Source organism: Podarcis pityusensis (genome assembly GCF_964106645.2).
Source record: "Podarcis pityusensis genome assembly, chromosome: 16".
Taxonomy (NCBI): domain Eukaryota; kingdom Metazoa; phylum Chordata; class Lepidosauria; order Squamata; family Lacertidae; genus Podarcis; species Podarcis pityusensis.
Window position 1 is genome coordinate 40,758,027 of NC_138041.1, and position 26,282 is coordinate 40,784,308.

At 49.7% G+C, this 26,282-nt stretch overlaps 1 protein-coding gene and 1 long non-coding RNA gene across 7 annotated transcripts in view; both read right to left on the bottom strand.

The window, feature by feature from the left end:
* Positions 1-12,669, bottom strand: part of ZNRF3 (zinc and ring finger 3) — a 256,111-nt gene extending 243,442 nt beyond the window's left edge. For 5 of the 6 annotated variants that reach the window (XR_013980651.1, XR_013980652.1, XR_013980653.1 and 2 more), the window contains exon 1: positions 12,396-12,669. Coding sequence is in view for 2 of the 6 variants with exons in the window: in XM_080986592.1 (XP_080842718.1) it covers positions 12,396-12,641 (246 nt within the window). In the remaining 4 variants the exon portion in view is untranslated. The remainder of the gene's footprint in view (positions 1-12,395) is intronic. The other variant, XM_080986593.1, reaches the window with a different exon arrangement.
* The window catches only part of LOC308466090, a 190,401-nt gene that overhangs the window by 56,306 nt on the left and 107,813 nt on the right, over positions 1-26,282 (bottom strand). The gene's annotated exons all lie outside the window — the stretch shown is intronic.

Genomic DNA, 26,282 nt, shown 5'->3' on the forward strand with positions numbered 1-26,282 from the left:
GAGGGTCTCCCTAGCCTTCTCTGATTAGGATGGCTTCACACACACAGCTTAATTGGTGTAGGGTATAAGGGGAGGGGAATACAGGCACCATATCACATATTTGTGAGTACACATCTTAGGAATCAACTTCAGCACATGGCTTCAAATGGAGTTGTACACGACCTTCACCCACAGCTGTCCAACTTGTTCTTTCCCCCCACAACTTAGACAAAAAATGTGTGAAAGCTCCCAGAAGAAAGGAGGAGGTGGGCAGCTGAGGAAAGCGGAAGTCTGTTGCACTCCCCCAGAGAGAAAACGATGTGTGCATGTGCTGCATTCCTACCCAGGACCAGGGATCTTGAACTCTGTGGCTTTTGGAGGCTCACCTGCCTGTCAGGACATGCTTGATCTGTCCTCAGTAGCTGCCCTTCTCTGTCTTGCAGCAGAGAAAGTGTCAGTAGGAAAGGGAATGCCCTGACCACCCCTGTCCTTCCCCTCCTTGGCTCAGGATAAGGGGCATCTCTCAGCACAACACCCATCAATCTGGGCCAGGGGTCTGTCTTTTTAGGAGACATCTGACACATATCCAAGACTCTGCAACTGGCAGCCAAGACTGCTGCTGCTGCTGCTGCAGGGCTCATTTCTTCTGGGAGTCAACTTACAATGATCAAATTCCAAATTGTATCATCAGAGCAGTAATGAAACTCTACTATAAAGGATGCTTCAGCTTCCCAGGCAGCGCAACCCAATGCTGGCTAAACTGGGAGCCAAGGATCTGTTTACTAGAAGTGTGCCCACTCATAAGTCACCAGCAGCCAGTTAGGAGGAGAGCAAATATTTCCTTAGCATCACAAACCCTTGACTCAGGTTCAGGCGCTCCGATTTGGATTAGGACCGAAAGCAGCTCTCAGAAGCCTCGACAAGACCACTTGCAGAGTCCTGAAAGGCATCTTCAATGCCCTTAGGGAACAGAGAGAGTTGTGGGGATAGAGAGAGAGAAAGAAGGGGGGAGTCACCCACAAAGCTCTCGGTAAGGCATCTGCAGTATCCAAGGACAGTCCCCAACGCCTGCATCTGCCACCGTTGCATGACCAGGTCCCACTGTACCATCATCGGAACAAGAATGGAACAAGTGGGTGATCTGGAGTGGTGGCCGCTGAACCACCCAAGACCACAGCACAGCACACCTATGGTGGGAAGAGCGTTGTCTGCCTCTCTGCCACCTTTTCTGCAAAGGCAAGGCAAGGGAATTTCCATGTCCTTGAGTTGTCCACAGGCTATTCGTGTTGTGCCTGATTTCCATACACAGCTGTGGCTTAATGTTCTGCTATAACATTCCACATGCTAACCTAATACCGCCCCCACCCACCCAGCCCCAATGCCTTTTCCTGGTCCCTGGTCTTCCTGCCCACTCCCTCCACAACCAGACACTCTGGCCTCACTCTCCATGCAATTCTCAGTAGCCTCAATGCAACTCCCAGTTACACGCATTTCGAAGTGCTCTCTGCTCAGACACAGCCTGGCTGTTCCAGAAGTGGTATTTGGCTTCAAATGTCAGGGAAAGCAGGAAATTAAAAGTGGTTATGTGCGATATGCTCTGTTTTTAACTGCAGTGTTTATTCTTGGCTGCCCATACCATGGTTATTCCACAAGAACTCGAAATGAGCCTGCCACAATAGCCCTCCGTCCCCGCCCCTGTTACTGACACAACTTGCTCACACATTATGGAGAATCCAGGCAACATTCCTGCCAAGCCAAGCTGTACTGAGTTTTCCTCATCATTGCCCTTCCTCCTACTTGTCAGTGCTGTTTTAGAGCACATCAAGGCTGCTGAATTACAAGGTGAATTGTGAATCCATTACAGGTGAGTTTAGCACAACTGTCTTACCTGGTGTGGAGGACTAATCTGGACAGGATTGCTAATGCAAAAGCTCAGTTTTCTATCTCCCGTGCTTCACCTCTGGGGAAGGTCCTCTCTCTTTCACTGCTACCTTCTAATTTCTTAGAATTACAATTATTTTCCACTTCACCAGTAGAACACACTTGTGCCCTTATAGAATGACCTTCTCTACTTCCCTGAGCATCAAGATCAGCCTCCAAGGCCTTTCCCAAGTCTCTCTCAGATCAGAAGCAGGGCAGACAGGAACTAGAGAAGGGGCCCACCAGTCTTTGGGCTCTGTCCCCTGGGAAGCTCCTCTCATGCTACACCAGTTTTCTGTTGGGACCTGGTGGTCAAGATCTTTTTATTTGCCTAGGACTTTTAGATCTATCAGCCTGAAAGAGTTTCAGTGTATTTTTTGTAAATTAGTCAAACATGGGTTGCTCTGAGAACCTGCTGACTGAAGAGTGGAAAAGACTGTAAATAAAATAAAGTAAAAGGGGAAATTGCCCCTCCTGGAGGTGGAGCAGCAGCAGCAGCAGCAGCTGGCTGAGGAAAGGGAGATCACCTTCTGCAGGTAAGGAGGACTATGTACCACCACCACCCCAGCCCAGCATCAGGACTGCCAATGCCTCCATGAGAGCCTGGCTGCTGGACCAGGCTAAACATTCACCTGGTCCAACTTCCTGCTCTCCAGTGGCCAAACAAATAACCTCTGAGAATCCTACAAACAGAGCCTGATCACAACAGCACCCTCTTCCAGCAACAAGTATTGAGAGCCACACCGCCTCTGATATGCTGGAGATAGGATACAGCCATCATGGCTAGTAAAACACTGATAAACAAATTCATGGAAGATAAAGCTAATTCTCTCTAAGTAGGTGCCAGTGCCACATTTTGCAGAAGAAAATCCCACAGTGCCTGGACTTAATGAAGGTGAAGAAGCCAGCTCTGAATCCTGCAATATGGAGGTGCTGCAGGTTCCAAAGTCTAGATGATGGGTCAGTTGCCTGCTTTGTTTGGAGTCATACACCCCCTTAAGAGGAGATCCACAGTCTGTGCATGCCCCTAGATCCATGTCCATCATAAGAGACACAGGTGACCTCACTCAGTGGCTAGGACCAGCTTCAGGTGGCAAGATAGATAGGGTCATTTCTAGACTGGGAAAACCTAATTAAACACAGTTGTCTATACACTGGTGACCTGCAGGTTGGATTACTGCAATGCACTCTGTGGTCTAGTGCAAAATGCAGCTGGTCAACTGAAAGAATTGTACTGGCTGCCAATTAGCTGCTGGGCTAAGTTGAAGGTGTTAGAGTACTGGTGGGGAAAGTCCTACAATACAGTGAAAGATGGTCTCATGCCAAGGAATTCCTGCAGAGACCATCTCCTCAGAAGCTCCCTTCTGCTGTACAGCATCACGGGGCCCCTAGTGTGGTGGCACCCATGCTTTGGAATTCCCTCCCATTACAAATCAGGCAGACACCATCTCCATCGCCTGATTGGTGCCTGTTGAAACCTTCCAAGTAGAGATTTCTATCCCACCTGCTATTGGCATTGAAATGGTTCTAACTGTTTTTTATATATCTAACTGTATTTTAAAATATATATATTTATGCAATTGTTTTATTGTGTGTGAAATCACTTTGTGGTGCTACACAGGAAGCAGTGTTAGAAACTGAGATAGGAAAGCTAAGAGCTAAATGCACCTTAAACTAGGTTATGGGTGCAACAATGGAATGGCTTTTTATAACAAGAATTCAAAGTTGAAAATGAATGAATTGCAGCTAAAATATTACGTTCATTTTTCACATGGTCTAGTCCATGGGTAGGCAAACTAAGGCCTGGGGGCTTGATCCGGCCCAATTCCCTTCTAAATCCGGCCCACGGACGGTCCAGGAATCAGCATGTTTTTACTTGAGTAGAATGTGTCCTTTTATTTAAAATGCATCTCTGGGTTATTTGTGTGGCATAGGAATTTGTTCATTTCTGCCCACCCAAAATATAGTCCGGCCCCCCACAAGGTTTGAGGGACAGTGGACCGGCCCCCTGCTGAAAAAGTATGGTGACCCCTGGTCTAGCCTTTCCCCTGCCCGCCCCCCCAATATTCTAAAGAGGGTTTCTTCTCCAGTCTTCAGAGAGTAGCTGGAAGTGGAGAAGCAGAAAAAGGTCCTCCTTTCCTTCCACTTTGCAGTTTTAATCTGAAATCTTAAGTGCAGTACTGCTCCCAGAGCTCAGAAACTACATGCACTAATGAAATTCCCTGTCGCAAAATGCACCTAGGACAAAGGGAGTTTTGAACACTAGACGCCTGCTTCTTGGGAGAAAAGCAATGACAAACCTAGACAGCATCTTCAGAAGCAGAGATATCACCTTGCCAACAAAGGTCCATATACTTAAAAGCCATGGTTTTCCCAGTAGTGATGTATGGAAGTGAGAGCTGGACCATAAAGAAGGCTGATCACCAACGAACTGATGCTTTTAAATTATGGTGCTGGAGGAGACTCTTGAGAGTCCCATGGACTGCAAGAAGATCAAACCTATCCATTCTGAAGGAAATCAGCCCTGACTGCTCACTGGAAGGGCAGATCCTGAAGCTGAGGCTCCAATACTTTGGCCACCTCATGAGGAGAAGACTCCCTAGAAAAGACCCTGATGTTGGGAAAGATGGAGGGCACAAGGAGCAGGGGACGACAGAGGACGAGATGGTTGGACAGTGTTCTCGAAGCTACCAGCATGAGTTTGACCAAACTACGGGAGGCAGTGGAAGACTGGCGTATTCTGGTCCATGGGGTCGCAAAGAGTCAGACACGACTAAACGACTAAACAACAAAGGAAGTGATTAATAAATGAAATTAATAATAATAATTTAACTATGCCAGCCAGCCCCAACCAGATGACCTCCAAATGTCTTGGAATATAACTGCCGGTGGCCCCAGCCAGCATGGCAAATGGTCAGGGTTTTTGGGCGCTGTAGTCCAACGCTTCTGGGAGACACCAGGTGAGGAAAATATGGAGTCAAATACTTGTCTTTGTCTGTCTGGAATATCCCGGCTTCACTGGATGACCCCACTGGGTTCTAGTATGATGAGAGAGGGCAGGCTGGGGGGGGGTGCTTCTTCAAACTTGCATAATTTTTTACACCCCTCTATCCTGTCTCTTCAGATATGCAGATGACACAACCTTAATGGCAGAAAGTGAGGAGGAATTAAAGAACCTTCTAATGAGGATGAAAGAGGAGAGCGCAAAATATGGTTTGAAGCTCAACATCAAAAAAACGAAGATCATGGCCACTGGTCCCATCACCTCCTGGCAAATAGAAAGGGAAGAAATGGAGGCAGTGAGAGATTTTACTTTCTTGGGCTCCATGATCACTGCAGATGGTGACAGCAGCTACGAAACTAAAATACACCTGCTTCTTGGGAGAAAAGCAATGACAAACCTAGACAGCATCTTAGAAAGCAGAGACATCACCTTGCCGACAAAGGTCCGTATAGTTCAAGCTATGTTTTCCCCAGTAGTGATGTATGGAAGTGAGAGCTGGACCATAAAGAAGGCTGATCGCCGACGAACTGATGCTTTTAAATTATGGTGCTGGAGGAGACTCTTGAGAGTCCCATGGACTGCAAGAAGATCAAACCTATCCATTCTTCAGGAAATCAGCCCTGAGTGCTCACTGGAAGGACAGATCGTGAAGCTGAGGCTCCAATACTTTGGCCACCTCATGAGAAGAGAAGACTCTCTGGAAAAGACCCTGATGCTGGGAAAGATGGAGGGCACAAGGAGACAAGGACGACAGAGGACGAGATGGTGGGACAGTGTTCTCGAAGCTACCAGCATGAGTCTGACCAACTGCGGGAGGCAGTGGAAGACAGGAGTGCCTGGCGTGCTCTGGTCCAGGGGGTCACGAAGAGTCGGACACGACTAAACGACTAAACAACAACAACAACAATCCTGTCTCTCCCCTTTACTTGCCTTTCTTTCTAGACTTGGCAATTAGTTTAGTTTGATTAAACTTCTTAGATACCTTTTCTAAAGAGAGACTCATATGGAGGGGGCATGTCTCTCACCCTCCCTCTCCTTTAGCTGGGGCAGTTTCCAGCACCATCAGCACTTCTCCTGTGGTGTTGCTAGGGCTGGCCCTCCCTGGGATTCCCCCAACGTTCAGGCATCCAACTCCCCTCACACAAACACCCTCAGCCCTCCTCCCACCCGCTCCACCCCCCTGCCTTGCTTCGGGTTCACCCTGAGTCGTTCTGACTTGGGGAGTGGCCAGCAAAATGTTGGACCAGCTTCAAGCACTGAAGTTGGTACAACTCAGATCAGGCTAACCAGCAACATGGTGTTCACACAGGACTACAGTTCCACTTGCAGGCAGGGAGGGGAGGGGGCTGCAGCTCCCAAGAGGCCTCTTGCCTCATTTTATTCCTCCCCCCCTTCCCATTTTCCACAGTGCCCAAAATAAACAGCACGTCCACAAAGGATACAAGATGAAAGGAAGAACTTCAGTTTCAGTATAAAGAAGTGCAAGCTGGAGTGATCTGAAGCTGCCTATAAATATGCAAGATCAAAGCCGGTCCTGTTAAATTAAAAATGCTGTCACACAGATAGGAACTAGCCTCTAGCACTGCCGGCTGCAACATGCGAGCCTCTGATCTGAGGCAGAGAGAGGATCAGCGCCCCAAGAAGCTGCATTCACCAAAAGGAAAAAAGGAAAGTGGAAAAAGAATTTCACCACCAGCAGATGAGTTTTAATAAGGATATTAAATAGCTTATACGCAAGTTTTTAGAAACTTAACTCTTTCAAGGCAGCCTCAGGGCTTCGCAGAGGAGGAGGCACTAGCAATTTTCCAGGCTCCAGCAGGCCCCTTCCAAGTCAGAATGTGAAGCAGCCACAGCAGCCGTATGGCCTCTCAGCCACGTAGCTGCAGCGCTGCAGGACCCCCTATCAAAGCAGGAAGCCATGGCTGTCCTGGGAAGGTGCATCTGGAGACACAAGGGATGGATGTCACTGCAAAGCAGAGACCAAGAATCTGTTCCACCACCAGACCTCAAGAGCCGCCACATAATAATAATAATAATAATAATAATAATAATAATAATAATTTTATTATTATTATTATTATTCTATTAATATAATTATATAATATTATATAATTATATTAATATAATATATTATTATTATTATTATTATTATTATTATTATTATTATTATTTATACCCCGCCCATCTGGCTGGGCCTCCCCAGCCACTCTGGGCGGCTTCCATAGAAACCAAAAATACACTAAAATATCACACGTTAAAAACTTCCCTGAACAGGGCTGCCTTAAGATGTCTTCTGAATGTCAGGTAGTTGTTTATCGCTTTGACATCTGCTGGAAGGGCATTCCACTACCGAGAAGGCCCTCTGCCTGGTTCCCTGTAGCTTTGCTTCTCGCAATGAGGGAACCGCCAGAAGGCCCTCGGCGCTGGACCTCAGCATCCGGGCAGAACGATGGGGGTGGAGACGCTCCTTCAGGTATACTGGACCGAGGCCATTTAGTGCTTTAAAGGTCAGCACCAACACTCTGAATTGTGCTCGGAAACGTACTGGGAGCCAATGTAGGTCTTTCAAGACCGGTGTTATATGGTCTCGGCAGCTGCTCCCAGTCACCAGTCTAGCTGCCGCATTCTGGATTAGTTGTAGTTTCCGAGTCACCTTCAAAGGTAGCCCCACGTAGAGCGCATTGCAGTAGTCCAAGCGGGAGATAACCAGAGCACGCACCACTCTGGCGAGACAGTCCGCAGGCAGATAGGGTCTCAGCCTACGTACCAGATGGAGCTGGTAAACAGCTGCCCTGGACACAGATTTGACCTGTGCCTCCATGGACAGCTGTGAGTCCAAAATGACTCCCAGGCTGCGCACCTGGTCCTTCAGGGGCACAGTTACCCCATTCAGGACCAGAGAATCCTCCACACCTGCCCGCCTCCTGTCCCCCAAAAACAGTACTTCTGTCTTGTCAGGATTCAACCTCAATCTGTTAGCCGCCATCCATCCTCCAACCGCCTCCAGACACTCACACAGGACCTTCACCGCCTTCACTGGTTCTGATTTAAAAGAGAGGTAGAGCTGGGTATCATCCGCATACTGATGAACACCCAGCCCAAACCCCCTGATGATCTCTCCCAGCGGCTGCATGTAAATGTTGAAAAGCATGGAGGAGAGGACAGAACCCTGAGGCACCCCACAAGTGAGAGCCCAGGGGTCTGAACACTCATCCCCCCCGCAACCACTTTCTGAACACGGCCCAGGAGGAAGGAGCGGAACCACTGTATGACAGTGCCCCCAGCCCCTCTAGACGGTCCAGAAGGATGAAAATGAAGAGAGAGTTCAGTTCGCAGGTGCCTATTCCTTTCAACCTGGATAAACCAAAAAGGCAAGCGCTGAGGTCAGACTGGTACCGTAAATGCAATTCAGGAGGCCAGGTGGTCAAACCAGCTCACCCTCTTCAACCATTTATCACACCCTCTTCTTCCCACACTGCAGCTCTCCTCTTTTTGCCTGATGGTGGCGGAGGGACTGGATGAAAAAAGCAATGGGCCAGCTTTGGGAGTTTATAAGTCCAGTTCAATGAACCCAGAGGCTGGTAAAGAATCTCCCCCTTATGCTTTCTTCCTCTGCTGCTCTGGCTGTAAGGGCCACCCCTAGACCAAGCCATGGCTGGTCCCAAGAGGAGCAGCTCGTAGATTTGCTGATCATCAGAAATGCAGCACCAACAGTGCCAACATCAAAGTATCACTTCCTTTTTCCAGTTAAAAGCGAGACAGAAAGACCTGGAGTGTACAGGCATCCTGGCATGCAAAGCCACAGACATCTGCAGGTAGGCCACTCAACCAGGTAGGCCGGTCAGTTGGTTCCCTCTCTCCAAAACAAAGCATCAAGTCCAGCCAGCCCCAACGTCTGCTGCAGGACTAGAAACATAGGCAGCACTCTGCAGCTGAGCCCCTGTTTTCCAGCACTGGCCTCTGAGTAAGGCATCACTTTTGGCAAAGCCACACTGTGGCAGAATGCCCAACTCTGCACCCAAGAGAGGATCTAGCTCTTCAGGAGCATCTTTTTCACCATTCTTATGTCAATACTGGTAGACCTCACTCACACTTAACTGCTCTTGTAAGCCAAACTTAAGCTGCAGGATTCCCAGCGGAACAGGAAAAGACCAGCTCAAGGGCTACTGAGCATAGAGGTGCTATGCCGGACTTTGCAGGACCAACCATCAGTGTGCAGAAAAACAGGGCACAGAGGTTTCCACATCAGAGGCTCCCCAGCTGTCATCCAACAGGCAACAATCCTCATATACTGCCATAGCAGCCTGTGATCAAGACTTGCAAATGGCAAACTAAGGCAGCATTGAAGGAGGTTGCACCAACATTTCTAAATAATTGCTTGAAAACAGATTCCTAAAACAAAAGTATCAACCTGGGAGTTGCAAGAAGCTTAAAGGTTTCGCCGCCATGGTTTATCCTCCTCTTCAGATATGCACAACCCACATCTGAGGCACACCAATGACAAACCCTGGAAGTAACTGGTCTGACCCAAGAAGCACAGACATCCCCCCAGAGCAGCAATTCTGCACTCTGCCACTTGCAGTCAACATGCTCTGTGCCAGGACTCCTAAGGTGCTTCACACACCACGCCACAGGCTGCAATTCAGGCTGAGCAGGTGAACTCCCGCCCCCCTCACAGATGGCCAAGGCTTCCCCGCCAAGAACCTAGCCTCAAAACTGGAAGAAGTGTACACCGTGGGGGAAGCAGACGCTCCATGCAGCCCAAAGAGCTGCCAAAACCAGGGGCCACACCCAGCCCCCTTGTCACTTGCACAGCCGTGCTGCCCAGCATCATTTCCTCGCCACTTGCCTGCCTGCCTGCCAGGAAGAGTCAAGGGTTTCCTTTGACACATACAGGAGGAGTAAGTAAGACACCTCAGGCAGGCAGCTGCACTCATCTCACTCAAGCTTCAGCAGCGAGAAGAAAAGATGACATTTTGGGCCCACCTGGAAGACAACCCTCCTCCATTGCTTTTTATTGCACATTCATGATTATCTGTGCTATTGGGGCAGTCATATGCTGCCCCACTTTCAAAGCTGGCTGCACCTATAAAAGGTTCAAGGCAGCCACTCTGCTGCAAATGTTCTGGTTTATTTTTGTCCCACTTTTCTTGTGCTATAGCCTATTCAGACCCCAATAATGTGGCAGGGACGCGGGTGGCGCTGTGGGTTAAACCAGAGCCTTGGACTTGCCGATCAGAAGGTCAGCGGTTCAAATCCCCACGATGGGGTGAGCTCCCGTTGCTTGGTCCCTGCTCCTGCCAACCTAGCAGTTCGAAAGCACACCAGTGCAAGTAGATAAATAGGTACTGCTCCAGCGAAATGGCGTTTCCGTGCGCTGCTCTGGCTCACCAGAAGCGGCTTAGTCATGCTGGCCACATGACCCGGAAGCTGTACGCCGGCTCCATCGGCCAATAAAGTGAGATGAGCGCTGCAACCCCAGAGTCGGTCACGACTGGACCTAATGGTCAGGAGTCCCTTTACCTTTATTGTGCTCCTTCAACACAGCTGGCTAGAATTATTTAGACATGGACACTCAAACTAGAATGTAACTGAATGGGACTGACTTCAGAGCTCAGATGCACTGGATTGCACACTGAGTGGTTAAGAACAAGGCTTTGCATTAATGATGCCCATAGTTATGTACTGATCCGTTTTTACACTTCAATGAAGCTCAGCTAATGTATCCTCACACAGCTGTATTGAACATCAAGATCAGGAACTTTCCCCAATCTACACTTCCAACCCTCAGAAACTCTCAATCCTATCAAGGGGGTGTGGGGAAATGACAGATATAGCATCTGTTGTGCCCAAGCGGCCTGCCCAGAAGTAATAGCAGCAGCTTCTGTGAGTGGGACACTTAAACTGAGGAAAGGAAGAAAGAGTTAAGATGCAAATGAAAACCCACAGGGGAGCCTAAATTCAAAAAAACTCATTTGTTAGGGTTTGAAGCAGAGAGACAGGAGTCGTGTGTTTTTTCATCCACAGGGCGACCTTTGAGGTGGCTTTATAATTCTAAATACTGCTTCATGTTGTTCTGTGCAGGTTTTCATTACTGCAGAGCAGTACAGAGCAACTAAGAAAGCAGAATAAACCCACCACTAACATCAGTAACACATTGCAAGATACACCCACCATAAAACAGTGTCTGGAGGGGCCCTTAGTACAGGCATCCCCAAACTTAGCCCTCAAGATGTTTTGGCACTACAAGCCCCTTCATCCCTAGCTAACAGGACCAGTGGTCAGGGATGATGGGAACTGTAGTTCCAAAACAGCTGGAGGGCCAAGTTTGGGGATGCCTGCCTTAGTACAACAAAAGCCAGTTTGGGACCCAGCCCTGGGAGATGGATGCTTCCCCTGCCTTTTCCTTGCCGGAAGAGCTACATGGCTGAACAAGGGCCTCCTATGTCTAAGGGAACTTCTGCAGAGGTCCAACATGCGTGACGCGTCTGAGCAGGTGCCCACAATTCCTTCAAGAGCTGCTAAGAGAGATGCGAGTTTCTCACAACACTTTCAGTCCTATGTAGCTGCTTGACAAGGCCCTTGGCAGCATTCACTACAGCACCAGCAGCTTGCAGAGGACGGGATGAGACAGACTCCTTCTCTGCAGGCTGGCCAGATTCCGGGGGGCAGGTTCCCCCCTCTCCAAAACAGGGCCACTACTGGCTGGACTTCATTAACCGCAAAGTTAGAAACATGTACGCTTTTGACACCTGAGCTGCTGTTGCGCTTTTGAGTAAAACAGCCTTCTACATGTTTGGACTACAACCTCCAACAGAGGCTGATGGGAGCTAAAGTCCAAAACATCTGGCGGGCACTGGCTTGGGGAGGGCATCCTGGACAAAATAATTCTTGCCGGGCACTTCGATTTGGGAGACAAAGCCTCTCTGTTTAGCAGGTTAGGACTAAAGCTTGTTTAGAAACTAACGGGAGGAATGAGGCATTTTTCATTAAAACACGCAGGCGCTGGATGCTTATGGGATTCAGGCTGAGAGCCAAAGCCACCTTGCTTGGGGCGCCTCCGTCCACCCAGCAAAGCCCCTTCCTCTTCGCCCTGCTCCGAGGCGGGTTTGGGATGCCCCCCCCAACTTAGCAAGTACCCCCCGCCACCCGCCAGGCGTCCCGCGCAGCACCCTCGGCTCGCAGGCCAAGGCGACGGGGCGCAGCAGCCGACCGCCAGGAACCTGCAGCACCTGCCCAAGCCCTGCCGCCCCCTCCGCGGCGCCCGCCGCTTCTCCCTCGCAGGGCGACCGGGGGGCCGGAGCCCCGGAGGACTAGCCCAGGAGCCCCGCCGGCAGCCCTCTGCCCCCTTCCCAAGTCCCGCGCCCGCCCGGACCAGGCACTCTGCAGATGCTCAGAGGCCCCTCCCCGCGCGGGAAGGCCACGGGAGGGCCGCCTCTCGCCCAGCGCGGCCTGCCCGGAGCCCCCTTTCCGCGGCCGGCGGCGGGCTCACCTGCACGATCTCGCCCTCGGCGCTGAGCGTGGCCCCGGCGCGGGAGAAGCGGCCCTGCAGCCCCGTGGTGTAGGTGGTGTAGTCGCCGCCGGGGCTGGACTCGAAGAGCACCACCTCCACGAAGGCCGTCTCCTTGGCCAGCGCCGCCGCCGCCATCCTCGTCGCGGCCGCCGCCAGCAGCGCCAGCAGAAGCAGCAGCAGCCCCGGCGGGGAGAAGGGAAGCGCCGGCCCCGCGAGAAGCCTCATCGCGCCGCCTGGCCCACCGCGCCGACCACGGGCAGCAGCAGCGCAGGAGGCGGCGGCGGCGGCGGCGGCGCCCGGTGGAGGCCACGCATCGCTCCCGCTGCGGCTGGCCCGGCCCGCCCGCCCGCCTGCCTGCGCCGGCGGCTCCGACCCCAAAGCGCGGCGGCGGCGGCGGCGGCGGCGGCGCCTGCTGCTCGTGGCCGGGCTCGGCTGGCCTCCCGTCCCGCGGCTCCCTCGCCTCGCGTCTCTCGCTCGGCGGCGGCTGCCTCCTCCTCCTTCCTTCCTTCCCTCTCCCTCTGCCTTCCCTCCGCCTCGCTCTCCTTCTCCGCCCTGCCGAGCCGCTTCCCTTTCATCCGCTCCACGTGACGGGGACCGCGGGGTTATCTCCGCCTCCGGCCCGCCTCGCCGCTCGCCAGCGCAGCCCTCCCCGCCGCGGCTGCGGCCTGGGCCGGCCGCTTCAGAGAGAGCGAGCCGCCTCCCGGCCGCGCGGGGGGCAGAGCGGCGCCCGGAGCCCCAGGCCGGCGCGGCGGCTCCCCGGGGGCTGCTGCGGGGAAGGGTCTCGGGCGGGCGGGCGGGCCTCGAGCGTCCCTTGCTCGCCTGCCCTTTCCTGAAGCGTCGGGGAAGGCGGCCTCGCGAGGAGCCCGGGGACCGTCCCTGGGCGTAGCCAGGATTTGGGGGGCGTTGGGGGGCGCCTGCCCCTCTTGGCGCCCCTGGGAGCGTCCCCAGGCCCGCGAGGGGCGCCAGGGGGAGGCCAGTGCTAAGCCCTGACCCCTCCAGCGCTCCGCCTGGGGTGGCTGCTTGGCCCCTTGAGGAGGAGGAGGCATCTCGGGTCAGAAGGCAGCATCTGCAGCGGGTCCAGCTCGGGAGAAGAGGTTCCTCCAGACTTCACCCCGGCCTAATTCCCCCATGGCGGGGGGGGGGCACCCGGGGGCTTCAGTGTGGCCCAGGTGGCCGCTGCAGATCCGCCCCTTTAGCTGGCTGGTCCTCAGCCAAGGAAGTGGAGAGATGAGGGTGGGCAGGTGCCTAAGAAGGTGTACCTTCACGGCCTGGGACCCTCGTACCTACGGGACCGCCTCTCCCGGTCTGCCCCACGGAGAGCCTCAAGGTCCATAAATAGCAGCACCCTAGAGGTCCCGGGCCCTAAGGAAGTCAGATTAGCCTCAACCAGAGCCAGGGCCTTTTCAGCACTGGCCCCGGTCTGGTGGAACGCTCTGCCTCATGAGACCAGGGCCCTGCAGGATCTGATTTCTTTCCGCAGAGCCTGTAAGACAGAGTTGTTCCACCTGGCCTTTGGCTTGGAGCCAGTTTGATTCCCTCCCCCTCTTTCTTTTTCCTTTCTCCTGTGATGAGGCTGCATTTTAATATTTTAATGTTTCAGTATTTTAATCTTGTTTTTAAGTTGTATTGATTCAACTTGTTTTTATTATTGCTTGTTAGCCGCCCTGAGCCCGGCCTTGGCTGGGGAGGGCGGGGTATAAATTAAAATTATTATTATTGTTGTTATTATTATTACCTGCTAGAAGAGACCTCCACCTCTCCAGCCACCCGGGGGAAATAGAAAGAGCCAGCCTGCCTGGCCTGTGGATGGATATGGCTTCCCCCAAGAGGGTCTCCATACGGCCCCCTCCCTTGGGCACTTTCTCAGCCCAAAGCACCACCGAGTTCCCCCAAAAGGGGCCTAGACTGGCCGTTTTCCTTTCTTCCTCTGGGCTGGAAGGAACTTCCTGTTTTACGCGTCCGCCAGGCACCTGGAGTCTCCCTGTTCCTAGCCAGCTGACTGTTCCTGCTGTGGCTGCCTCACTCTTTCTTTTTATGTAGGTATGCTGCTTATATCTTCCCATGTAGCCTTTGAAAAGGCCCTTGAGGTACAAAATGGAAAAACTTAACATGAAGAACCATCAAGAAGAATAAGTTCAGCCGTTCTCTGAGGGCAGCAAAAGCCAAACTCACAGGCCTATTTAAAATGCTGTTCTCGGTCGGAGCCAAACAGTACAAATTGAGAGCATTTGCAGATGACTTAGTACTGACGTTACAGGAGCCAGAATCTAGTACCAAAAGGGTTTTAGAATTGATTCAAGAATTTGGTCAAGTTGCAGGGTTTAAATTGGATAAGTTAAAAACTAAGGTTTTAGAGAAAAATTTAACACCAATAGAGAGAGAGAGGTTTCAGAATGAGACAGGTTTAACAGTGGTTAAGAAAGTTAAATACCTGGGGATTAACATGACAGCTAAAAATGGGAATTTATTTAAAGATAACTATGAAAAATGTTGGGCTGAAGTGAAAAAAGATTTAGAAATTTGGTCAAATTTGAAGCTTTCACTGCTGGGCCGTATTGCTGCGGTTAAAATGAATGTATTGCCTAGAATGTTGTTTTTGTTTCAAACATTGCAAATTGTGGACAAAATGGACTGTTTCAAGAGGTGGCAGAGAGATATTTCTAGATTTGTCTGGCAGGGCAAGAAGCCCAGAATAAAATTCAAAATATTAACAGATGCAAAGGAAAGAGGTGGATTTGCCCTGCCAGACCTCAAACTTTATTATGAATCAGCAGCTTTTTGCTGGTTGAAAGAATGGCTGCTTCTTGAAAACACTGACATTTTGGATTTAGAAGGTTTTAACAATGTATTTGGATGGCATGCATATTTGTGGTATGATAAGGTCAAAGCACATAAAGCATTTAAAAACCATATTGTCAGGAAAGCACTGTTTAATGTTTGGATAAGATATAAGGATTTATTGGAAAATAAAACACCAAGGTGGCTGTCACCGATGGAAGCGAAAGCTCTGAAAAAGCTCAATATGGAGGTCAAATTTTGGAACAAGATGGAGATGGATTGAAACTGCAGAGTTTTGAAAAACTAAAAAACAAAGTGCGAGACTGGCTTCATTATTATCAGATAATGGAGGCATACAATTTGGACAAGAAAATTGGCTTCCAGGTGGAAAAATCAAAATTAGAAACAGAATTGTTAGAACCCAAAACTAAGACTTTGTCAAAGATGTATAACTTGTTGTTGAAATGGAATACTCAGGATGAAACGGTGAAATCTGCTATGATTAAATGGGCACAAGACGTTGGACATAATATAATGATGGCTGACTGGGAACAGTTGTGGACCACAGGTATGAAGTTCACGGCATGTAATGCCCTAAGAGAGAATATTATGAAAATGATATACAGGTGGTACATAACCCCAGTCAAGCTTGCAAAAATCTACCATTTGCCCGATAACAAATGTTGGAAATGTAAAGAAACTGAAGGTACATTCTTTCACCTTTGGTGGACGTGCCCAAGGATTAAGGTTTTCTGGGAGATGATTTATAATGAATTAAAAAAGGTATTTAAATATACCTTCTTGAAGAAACCAGAGGCCTTTCTCCTGGGCATAGTCGGCCAATCAGTGTTAAAGAAGGACAGAACTTTCTTTATGTATGCTACAACAGCAGCAAGAATACTTATTGCAAAGCATTGGAAGACACAAGATCTACCCACACTGGAGGAATGGCAAATGAAAATGATGGACTACATGGAATTGGCGGAAATGACTGGCAGAATCCGAGACCAGGGAGAAGAGTCGGTGGAAGACGATTGGAAGAAATTTAAAGACTACTTACAGAAATATTGTAAAATTAATGAATGTTAGAATGATGACGGATTGAAGTTAAGCGGTTTCTAGCGGTAATGGTATTAAAAAATATGGAAAAATTGGTTTTTAATATGTAAAAATTTAATGTTATAATTTATCAAGATTAAATATTAGGATTAAAAAGGAGGGAAAGGAATTGCTGGATTAACATATTGAATTGGAATACAAAAGAGGGAGGTATGAGGAGGTCCGGGAAACAAGTAAATGTAAAAGAAGTGATGAAAAGATGGAATTGTTTTTAACTGTTTTTTCTTTTTTGTATTTTGTATTTTTCCTTTTTATTGTTAATTTTCTTATTAATGTGATTTTTCTTCTTTTGAAATTTTAATAAATATTATTTAAAAAAATTAAAATAAAATGCTGTTGTCCTTTGCTCTCCAAAGGCTGATGGAGAGCACTATTTTAATCATGTTTGCTCATTTTTGGAAGGTGAGAAGGACCCCCAGCCTTGTTCTTCCGGAATGTGCCTGCCCCCTTTCCCCCACTGCGGTCCATCAAGGAAGGGGCTTTCGCCAGGTGGCTCTGTGTCCTCTGCCTCAGGCCCCAGAAGATCTGCCAAATTCTCACTCGTTGCAAGCATTTTAATTGAAATGCCATTCAAGGTAACTCCTCGCCAAATGGCATGGGATTAAGAAGCAGGAAGTCCTATCCCGCCTTTGTTCCTCCAAGGAGCTCAGTAGCAGGCGTGGTTATCGCTTTCCCTGTTTTTCCATGAAGTAAGTTAGATTGAGAGACGGACTGGCTCAAGGGCACCCAGTGAGCTTTATGTCTCAGAGTGGAGATTTGAACCCTTGTTCTGAAATGGCCCAACTCGGGTGTGCCATCCCTGGCCACAAATGGATGGGACTCCCACTGCAAATGCCACAGAATAGCTGGAAGCTGGCCCTTCACAACATGGGCGCAGTCAAGGGGGCAGCTGCCCCCCAAATCAATAAAAATCAAATACTTAACTGAGGTTCTGCACCCCCAACAAAAATCCAGGCTACGCCCATGTTTCTCAAGGCATTTTCCGGCCCACTCTCTCAAGAAGACCCACTTGCAGGAGGATCCCTGACTTTGGGTGGGTCAGCTTGGGGTTCATAGGCAGGAGCCCCTGCCCCTCCCAGATGCTCAAATGTTGACACATGGAGGGGCCTTTCTGGGTCCAGGGTGACATTCCCCCCTCAGTCTCTCCCCCTCCCCCTGAGCAAGGGGCTTGCCGTGTCTGCTTCCTTCTGTGGTTTCAGGCTCTTAAGACAGTCTCATGTGGACTAGTCGCGTTCTGATTCCTATCTATAAACCACCCCAGCAGGTGGAGTGGGGGCTGTGGACCAGGCTTAGCTGCCATGAAGAAGCTCCCAAGTTTTGTTACATAAGTTTTAGCTGGCCTTTGAGCTGCTGCTTTGTTTTTCCCTTCTGACACCCACTTTCAAAAATTTTCTTCATAGTGAAAGCTAAATGGAGTTGCTTGGCCAGTGAGATGTTAAATGTAATCTTTAAAATGGTCTTCAGATTAGATAAATAGGTTCCTGTGGTGTTGCGGTGGGTGAGCTGCATGCCCTGAGTTGTATTTAGAGCAGGCATAGGCAAACGGCCCTCCAGATGTTTTGGGACTACAACTCCCATCATCCCTAGCTAACATGACCAGTGGTCAGGGATGATGGGAACTGTAGTCTCAAAACATCTGGAGGGCTGAGTTTGCCTATGCCTGATTTAGAGGCATGGAAAGGGTCTGAGAGGAAGATGAAGGTGGGAGAGGACAGAGCCAAGGCAGTGGGAGTGGGGCTAAATGGGCTAGTTTTCAGTTTTGCGCCGCTCCTGAAATAAAGAAGTTTCCAGCCCTTATCTCTGGTTGGTTGTAATTCCCACTATGGTACACACATCTATATAGGTCTGAGGAAGGGTTGGCAACTTGTGGGTGATGCAAGTAGTCCCACAGCCCTGGAAGGGAACTTGATGGGTCAAAGTTGGAATCTGGGTGGTGGATTTCATATGAAACATTATTTAAGGTAAAGCCTTTTCAATTATAATAAGTCTTAGTAACATCCAATATATTTAGTGGGTCCTCATGATGTAAGGCCCTAGGTCAGTGGTTCTCAAAGGGTGTGGGGCAGCACACTGGTGTGGCAGAAGAGGATGGCAAGTGTGGGAAGATTCAAGGACCATCAGAAACATTTCAGTGTAGTATAGTATTTTATTGCAGAATATGGATAGATATATTTTCAAAATGAGAGTAAGAGCATCAAGTGATACTGAGGACAATCGTAGTTGTGTTTTCCAATCTATTATCAATAAGCAACTTGGTGTTTTGCGAGCAAATTTTTATTCTGAAAGTGTGGTCCAGATGAAAAAGGTTGAGAACCACTCAGTCAGGGAACTGCCATCAGCTCAGAGGCGAGAGACAGGGAGAGTTGTGTTACCAGGAGCCTCTGAAAATCTTGCAAAGCAGTTCTTCTTCCATCGAGGAGGAAAGCCCCACCTCCAGTGGAGAAGAGGTGCAGGGACCAGAGGATGCTAGAAAGAGCTTTAACACCGCGCCTGAGCGAGCCGGAGAGGAGGGAAGCACACTCCTGCCATTGCCCGTCATGCGCAGCAGTTTGAGGCGCAAGGAGGGGCAGAAAAGGCTGGGGTGACGAAATTTTTATGTTGGGGGAGGTACAAGAACAGACCACTCCCGGATTCTGCTAGCAACTGAGCCAGACATGAACTTATGACGCTCTTCACTGTAAATAGTTTGCACCAAAAATAAAGCCTGTAAAAGACAGGTCGGAGTCCTGCCTGGCTACTCTCGAGCAACCACAACAGCATCTGACACACTGCCTTAGGTTATGCCATACTTGGCTTGCCCCTAAATCCACCCCTGGACTTGTTCCTCTCCGTCCTATGGAACCCAAGTGAGCAGAGAAAGGAGAGGTCATTGCTCTGGAGCCTATCAAACTCCCTGATAGGAAGTGTGGGAAAGGGGTCCCCATTAACCACCTACCAGCAACAAAGAAATTGGCAAAGCACCATACAAATCCATTTTAGCAACAACAGAGAACAGGCCATTAGAATTGTGCAGGGTAGGCACTTAACACTTAAGACACCTAGCCTATATAAAACCGAACTGATCTCCCATGTGTTGGAGATGGTGTCCCACTAGGGACATAATGGCACATGTGGTGGGAATATCCAAAAATAGAAACATTATGGAAAAATGTATTTACAAAAATATCTTTGATTACAAGGCAGATAGTCTCCGTGACCACAGGACTGGTGCTACTAATATACTCATGTTATGTTGCAATTAGAAACAAATAACTCATAACACATCTATCAGTTACTGCAAGAACAACTATTATTAACTATGGACCAATGATATAATGCAATTTGGTAAACAGCATTATTGGAAAAACTAACACAAAAACATCAAAACTAGTAAGAAGCCAAAAGAAAAATGACAATTTTAATGCAATCTGGTGTCACATGATTGATTACACAAATATTGAGGCATATGGTAGAACAGTAACCAAAGTACTGGCATGCATGAAGTACATATTTTATTTTTTTCCCTTTCATCCCTCCCCCACTTCCTATAAATTCCTATAAATTATAATTGACATTGATACAAAATACCTTATAGTTATGGTCTTCAATCTAAGCAATACATTATTTCATATCTGTAATAACTAATAATTTTGGTATATACACTGACACAGTTTTGTTAATATATTCAGAAACGTTTATCTGCGTGTTGTTTTTTGTTTTTTACTTTTATGTGATTGTTGTATGCCATATGCTCTGTGTAAACAAAGCTATATCTCAATGCAACCATGTTAAACAATTTAAAGATGCAAACGAATAAAAAGCACATTACAAACAAGAAACAAATAAATTGGCAAAGTCCAATCCTATATTGATGGAGTGGATCCTGAAACAGAAAGACACATGAGATTGCCAACTTTGTGGCTTCAGCTGAGTCATGTTAAGAGCAACGTCACCTGTGGCACAGCAGTCTGTCATGGAGCTTGCAAGGCTACAGGAGCCCGACTGAGACAAGTAGGTTGGCTGAGACAACTAGCTTTGCAACCCCAAAGAGGAAGAGCCAATAGCAACTGGGTCCTTGCTTTAAATAAAAAACAAAGTTTATTTATTGCAGAGGTTGGACTAGATGACCCTCAAGGTCCCTTCCAACTCTACGATTCTATGAAACAGAATTAAGAAATTGAAAGCTACTTCAGCTACATGGTTATTTTGGTTATTTTGCTTAGGGTATGGGAAGACACGTAGCATCTGTTTATTACCTGAAAGGCTTTTTTTTAATCGAGTGGACATCGAGTCGAATGCCTTCCCATTTATCCTGATCAATACTGGTAGCAACATCTTGTTCCCATAGCTACTTCAAGCTGTCAGTAGAACCTTTAGTACTTTTCCTTAGTACTGCATGTTTCCATGTATAAGACCCCCCCCCCCAATGCATATGATGACCCCTATTTTTTTGGAATCCAAAATTAAGAAAACAATATTTTAGAGTCACCAGAATCCTAAAATTGAAATGAAAATCCAGACAATTGGATTTGTCTTATACACGGAAAAATATGGAAATTCATATATGTCAGATGTTAGAACTTCATTTCAAAAAGTGTTAGTGCCAATGTAGCCTATGTTTTTACCTCTAAGAGCGAATGGGAGTGTTGCTTCTGGCGTACCTGGAGCCAGCTGAAGGACACCATAGTGATTTTGTCTTAAATCTGTGCAGCAGGTAAGGGTTGAGTTGTTTCTAAATAAACCTTGTACGTGTTTTGAGTCCCACTTTGCCCTATGAATTTAATTGTTGTAATGGACCCTCACAGTAAAATATGTGGTGATACAGGAACAGAATGAGTGGTGATGTTGGTGGGACTAATTTTATCAACAATTCCTTCCAAATTTTAAAATTTCTATTAAAAATAGGTTGTCTAGTGTGTTCAATTTTTCCCATTGTATGAATTAGGAGTGCAATGCTTTTGATTTTTATTTGTTCCCAATTTTCAGGATATTCCACACTCAACCAGATTTTAGGATATTCATCTTCAATAAGTGCAAAAAGACTTTATATGAGAGACACTGTTCTAGCAGAGCACATCTGGAACACCCAGGGCTCATGTGACTTCTTTATAAAATGCTGAATTTCTGATTCTTGGTTTCCCTCATTAATAAATTTATTGATTAGTATCTGTCAGTTTTTCAGTTTTGGTTCAGCTGTTGCAATTAGAATTACTTGCTATAAAAGTAACCGCTCAGGAATACCAACCATTTCAATTACTGCAATTTTACCTAGGTAATATAGCTTAAGCTTATTTTGTTGAAAAAGCTTTTTATTTATTTATTTTTAATAGAAGTGAATAAGAATTAATTTTAAAATGTCATGTCCAAGTTTTAGGAATTGTGACATTCAGGTATTTAATTGACGAGTATAAGTCCAGTAGTAGTATGTTGCATTTGGTGTTGTGGTGTGAAATATACTCAGAGTCGCAAAGTGATTTCATGCTCTTTATCCAGCTCATAGTGGTGAGGAGGAAATGAATGAATGTCCCCTCACAGTATCTGCTTTATATACATTATTTACACAATGGGCTGCACATGATTGGCTAATTCCGGAATTCTACTGTAAGCCAATCAGGTTGTGGATTCACTTCTATCTGGAGCAGGATTGGGTGGTTCCTGCCAACCAATCATACTGCTGCATTGTTCTAGGACCAATGTTGCATTCTGAATCCTATTGCTCTAGGACCAATCAGACTGCTGCATTTTGGATCCTATTGTTCTAGGACCAATCAGACTGCTGCAGTTTGGATCCTATTCAACTCAGTACATAACACCCCTCCCCTCTAAGTTCCATTCCTGCCCGGGAGGTCGCATTCATAGTCCTCAAGGTATGCTGGCAGCCTACGTGTGCGTTGCGGCCTGGGGTGTTCCCTGGTCCGGGCTCCAGGTTCTGGCTCGTGTTCCAAGGATGCTGGCTGTGATGGGGCTGTTTGGTCTGGTGCAACCGGCTCGCTCAGTCGTGGTTCTGGTTCCGGTGTCCTTTCGGCCTCACGGGTCCTCTCTGTATTTACTGATTCTGCCTCTCCTGCTGGCCCCTCCTGCTCTATGAGCCTCACTGCCCCGCTGTTCCCTTGGGACTCCTCTGACCTGTCCTCCTCCTGGTTTTCTCCTGGGAATCGTCGCCGTATCTGGTCGCAGTGGCGGCGCCAGCATTGCCCCCCATCCGTTAGCACCTCGTACGACACGGGGCCAGTGACCCTGGTGACTGTGGCGGGTACCCATGCTGGGCCTGCCCCAAAATTCTTTGCGTACACTGGGTCCTGGGCCTCGAAGGTCCGGGGGTTCCTGCCTTCCCCCACCACTACCTCATCCTGAGCTCTATCGGGGTGAAGGCGGTCCAATCTGATTGCAAGGCGCCAACCCATTAGTAGTTCAGCGGGGCTCCGGCCAGTCGTTGAGCTGGGGGTGCTGTGCTGTGCTAGAAGGAATGTGGCAAGGCGGTACTCCTAGTCCCCTTGCGTCATGCGGCGAAGGGTGTCCTTGGTGGTCCGCACCATGCGTTCTGCTTGGCCATTGGTGGCAGGGTGGAACGGCGCCGAACGGAAGTGGCGGATGGCGTTCTGCGCTGTGAAGGTTTGGAATTCTCCTGACGTAAATGCAGTCCCGTTGTCTGAGACGAGAGTGTCAGGGAGCCCATGGGTTGCAAACAGCCTGCGTAGTACCCTGATGGCTGCGGACGTGGAAGTGGACGGTACCAGTGCGACTTCCAGCCATTTGGTGTAGGAGTCCACCACTATGAAGAATGTTTTCCCCTGAAAGGGGCCAGCGAAATCCACATGCAGGCGTGACCATGGTGCTCGGGCGGACTCCCAGGACTGGACTGGGGCCCTTGGGGGATCTGGGCGGGATTCTTGGCAGGCCTGACAGTGTTTGACCCAGGCCTCTATCTCTCCATCAATCCCCGGCCACCACACATAACTCCTGGCAAGGGCCTTCATTCTTACTACCCCTGGATGTGTCTCGTGTAGGGCTGTGAGGACCCTTTTGCAGAGGGGCTGGGGAACAACAACTCTGCTTCCCCATAACAGGCACCCCTTGTGGGCCGACAGTTCATGTTTGCGGGTTGTGTAGCCGGCGAATTCTGGCCCGGGGCTGCTGCTGGGCCATCCCCTCCACACCCAGTCCAGGACCCGGGAGATGACCCTATCTTTCTTGGAATGGTGTGCAACTTCTTGTGCCTGAATGGGGCGGTCGGGAAGCAGCTCCAGGCTCATAACCTCTTGTGCAGGTGCTGGGTCAGGGCCTGTTTCTGGTAGTGGTAGCCTGCTGAGGGCGTCCGCATGGCCCATCGCCTTCCCAGGTCGGTGAATCAGTGCATACTGGTAGCTGGCAAGGAAAATTGACCACCTGAGGACGCGAGGAGACAGCACTTGGGGGGTCTGCTTTTCAGGGGCAAACAAGCCAAGCAATGGCTTGTGGTCAGTCACCACGGTGAAGGGCCGCCCGTACAAGAAATCATGGAATTTTTTTTACTCCCTTCACGATTGCCAGACCCTCCTTGTCGATTTGCGAGTAGTTCCGCTCGGTTGCGTTGAGTGTCTGGGAAAAGTACGCCACCGGTACCTCTCTTCCATCCGGGAGTTGGTGCCCCAGGACAGCGCCAATGCCATAGGGTGAGGCGTCGCATGCTAGCACCACTGGCAGCCTCTCGTCGAAGTGTGCCAAGACCGAGTTTGAGACAAGCAAGTCCTTGACTGCCTGGAATGCGGCCTCCTGGCGCTGGCCCCACACCCAAGGGGCCCGCTTGTCCAGGAGTCTGTGAAGGGGCTCTGCTACCGCCGCCTTGTGGGGAAGGAAGGAATGGTAAAAGTTCAATAGTCCCAAGAAGACCTGGAGTTCAGTCTTGCTCTTGGGCTCTGGGGCATCACAAATGGCCCGTACCTTGTCCCCAGTTGGGTGGACCCCTTCTGCGTCCACCATAAATCCCAGAAAGTCCACCTGAGGCACTCCTAGTAGACATTTTTCCCGCTTCACCTTGAGACCCGCCGTCTGGAAACGGTGCAGAACGGTGCGGAGGCGGTCCTCAAACTCCTCTGGTGTGGGCCCGGCAATCAACACATCATCGAAGAAGGGGGTGACGCCAGGAATCCCTTTAAGGAGAGAGTCCATTAGATTCTGGAATATGCCTGGTGCCACGCTGACACCGAATTGCAGCCGCTTTACCCTGAACGCTCCTCTGTGCGTCACAATCGTCTGTGCCTCTGCTGTGGCCTCATCTACTGGCAGCTGTTGATATGCTTGGGCCAAGTCCAGCTTGCCAAAAATTTTCGACCCAGCCAGGGTGGCAAGGACATGGCTGACCACTGGCACTGGGTATGCGTGGGCCGTGAGGGCCTTGTTTATGGTACATTTGTAGTCTGCGCAGATGCGGACCGAACCATTAGGCTTGACGGGTGTGACGATTGGGGTTTCCCGGGGGCATTAGGCACCGGCTCCAGCACTCCTTGCTCCACGAGTCGGTCCAATTCCTCGTCTATACGGGGTTTCAAGGCGAACGGGACCTGGCGGGCCTTGAGCCTGACCAGTCGTACTGCGGGGTCAAGCTGTAGCGCAATGGGGGGGCCTGTATACTGTCCCAATTTCCCATCGAAAACCCCTGGAAATTCCTTGCATATGGCGTCCACGTCCACTTGTAAGCTAGTGTGGTTCACCCCGGTGACAGCTAGCCCCAGTGGTTCAAACCATGCTGTCAGGGCTGCCTCAAGTCTCAGCTCACAAAAGACCAACGCCTTTCTTTTCTTATATACAAAAGTGTTTATTGCAGTTCATTGTTTGCTTCAGATCCGAGGCGCGCAGCCCTACGTCTGTTAGGCTTAGACCGCTGAAGTCCCTTCTGAATCCGTCCCTCCCCTGCACCAGTTTAAGAGGCTTGCGCTGCTCCACCTCTTTCTCTCTTTCCTTTTCCGCAGGGTCTTTCTGCCCGCTGGGGTTTCGCCCCTCCTGGATTCCTCCGACGCGGAATCAGACTGCTCTTGCCCCCTCCTGCGGGCTTTGGGACCTGGCCCCTCCTCCGGGCTCCCTGTACTTCCGCGCGCCTCTACATTTGAACTTGGCGCGCGTGCCCAACCTCTAACTTTCCTTTTGACAGCTACGCTACTCCCTTCACTACTCCCCTCCCCTTCCGGGAGGGTGGCTTGCTCCGACCTCCCTCCTTTCTCTACTGCCGGAGCCGCCTCCCCTGATACACTGGAACCTCCACCCCCTTCGCTGCACTCTGGCGGGGAGGCTGGTCCTGACGCCCAGCTGCCACTTTGGGATCCCCCGCTGGCCCCCTGCTCCTGACACGTCCCCCCTGGGGCTCCCCTGGCCTTGACCACCGGCGCCCCCTTCTGGGAATCCTCTGATTCGCTGGAAAGACCCATGGAATCTCTAGAGTCATCGTCATCCTCTTCCTCGCTGTCCTGGGATTCACCCCCATCGCTCTCCATCTCCTGCCTACCCTGTGCCTCTGTCCCTGAACCCCTGACACATGCCAATCCCAGTAAGCTAATGTAGGGGCCCTTGACCACAAGCAAGTCCAGTTGCCGCGTGCGCCCTCTGTATTGCACCCTGAAGGTCCCTACCCCCATTGTGGGGACCTTACGTTTCTGGAAGTCCCGTAGGGTGAATGGGGCCGGCCTGAGTTTGGGACCCCCAGTAGGACACAGTTTCCTTAAGGTCCTTGCTGAGATTATGGATAGAGTTGAACCCGTGTCAAGCTCCATGCGGCATGGGGCCCCCTCTATCTGTACCTCTACATAAATTTTCTCTACGTTGGGGTGGGGCAACTGGTATACCTGGAAGTCCGTGAGCTCCGTCGAGTTGCCTTGGTGCGTTGGGCCCCGGGACCTGGGGCTCTTGGATTGGTCATCTGATGCCTGGTGTCGGGTGGGCCGAGCCTGACACACCCGGGCGATGTGTCCCGATTTTCTGCACTGCCTGCACTCTGCGTTGCGGAAACGGCAGGTCCTC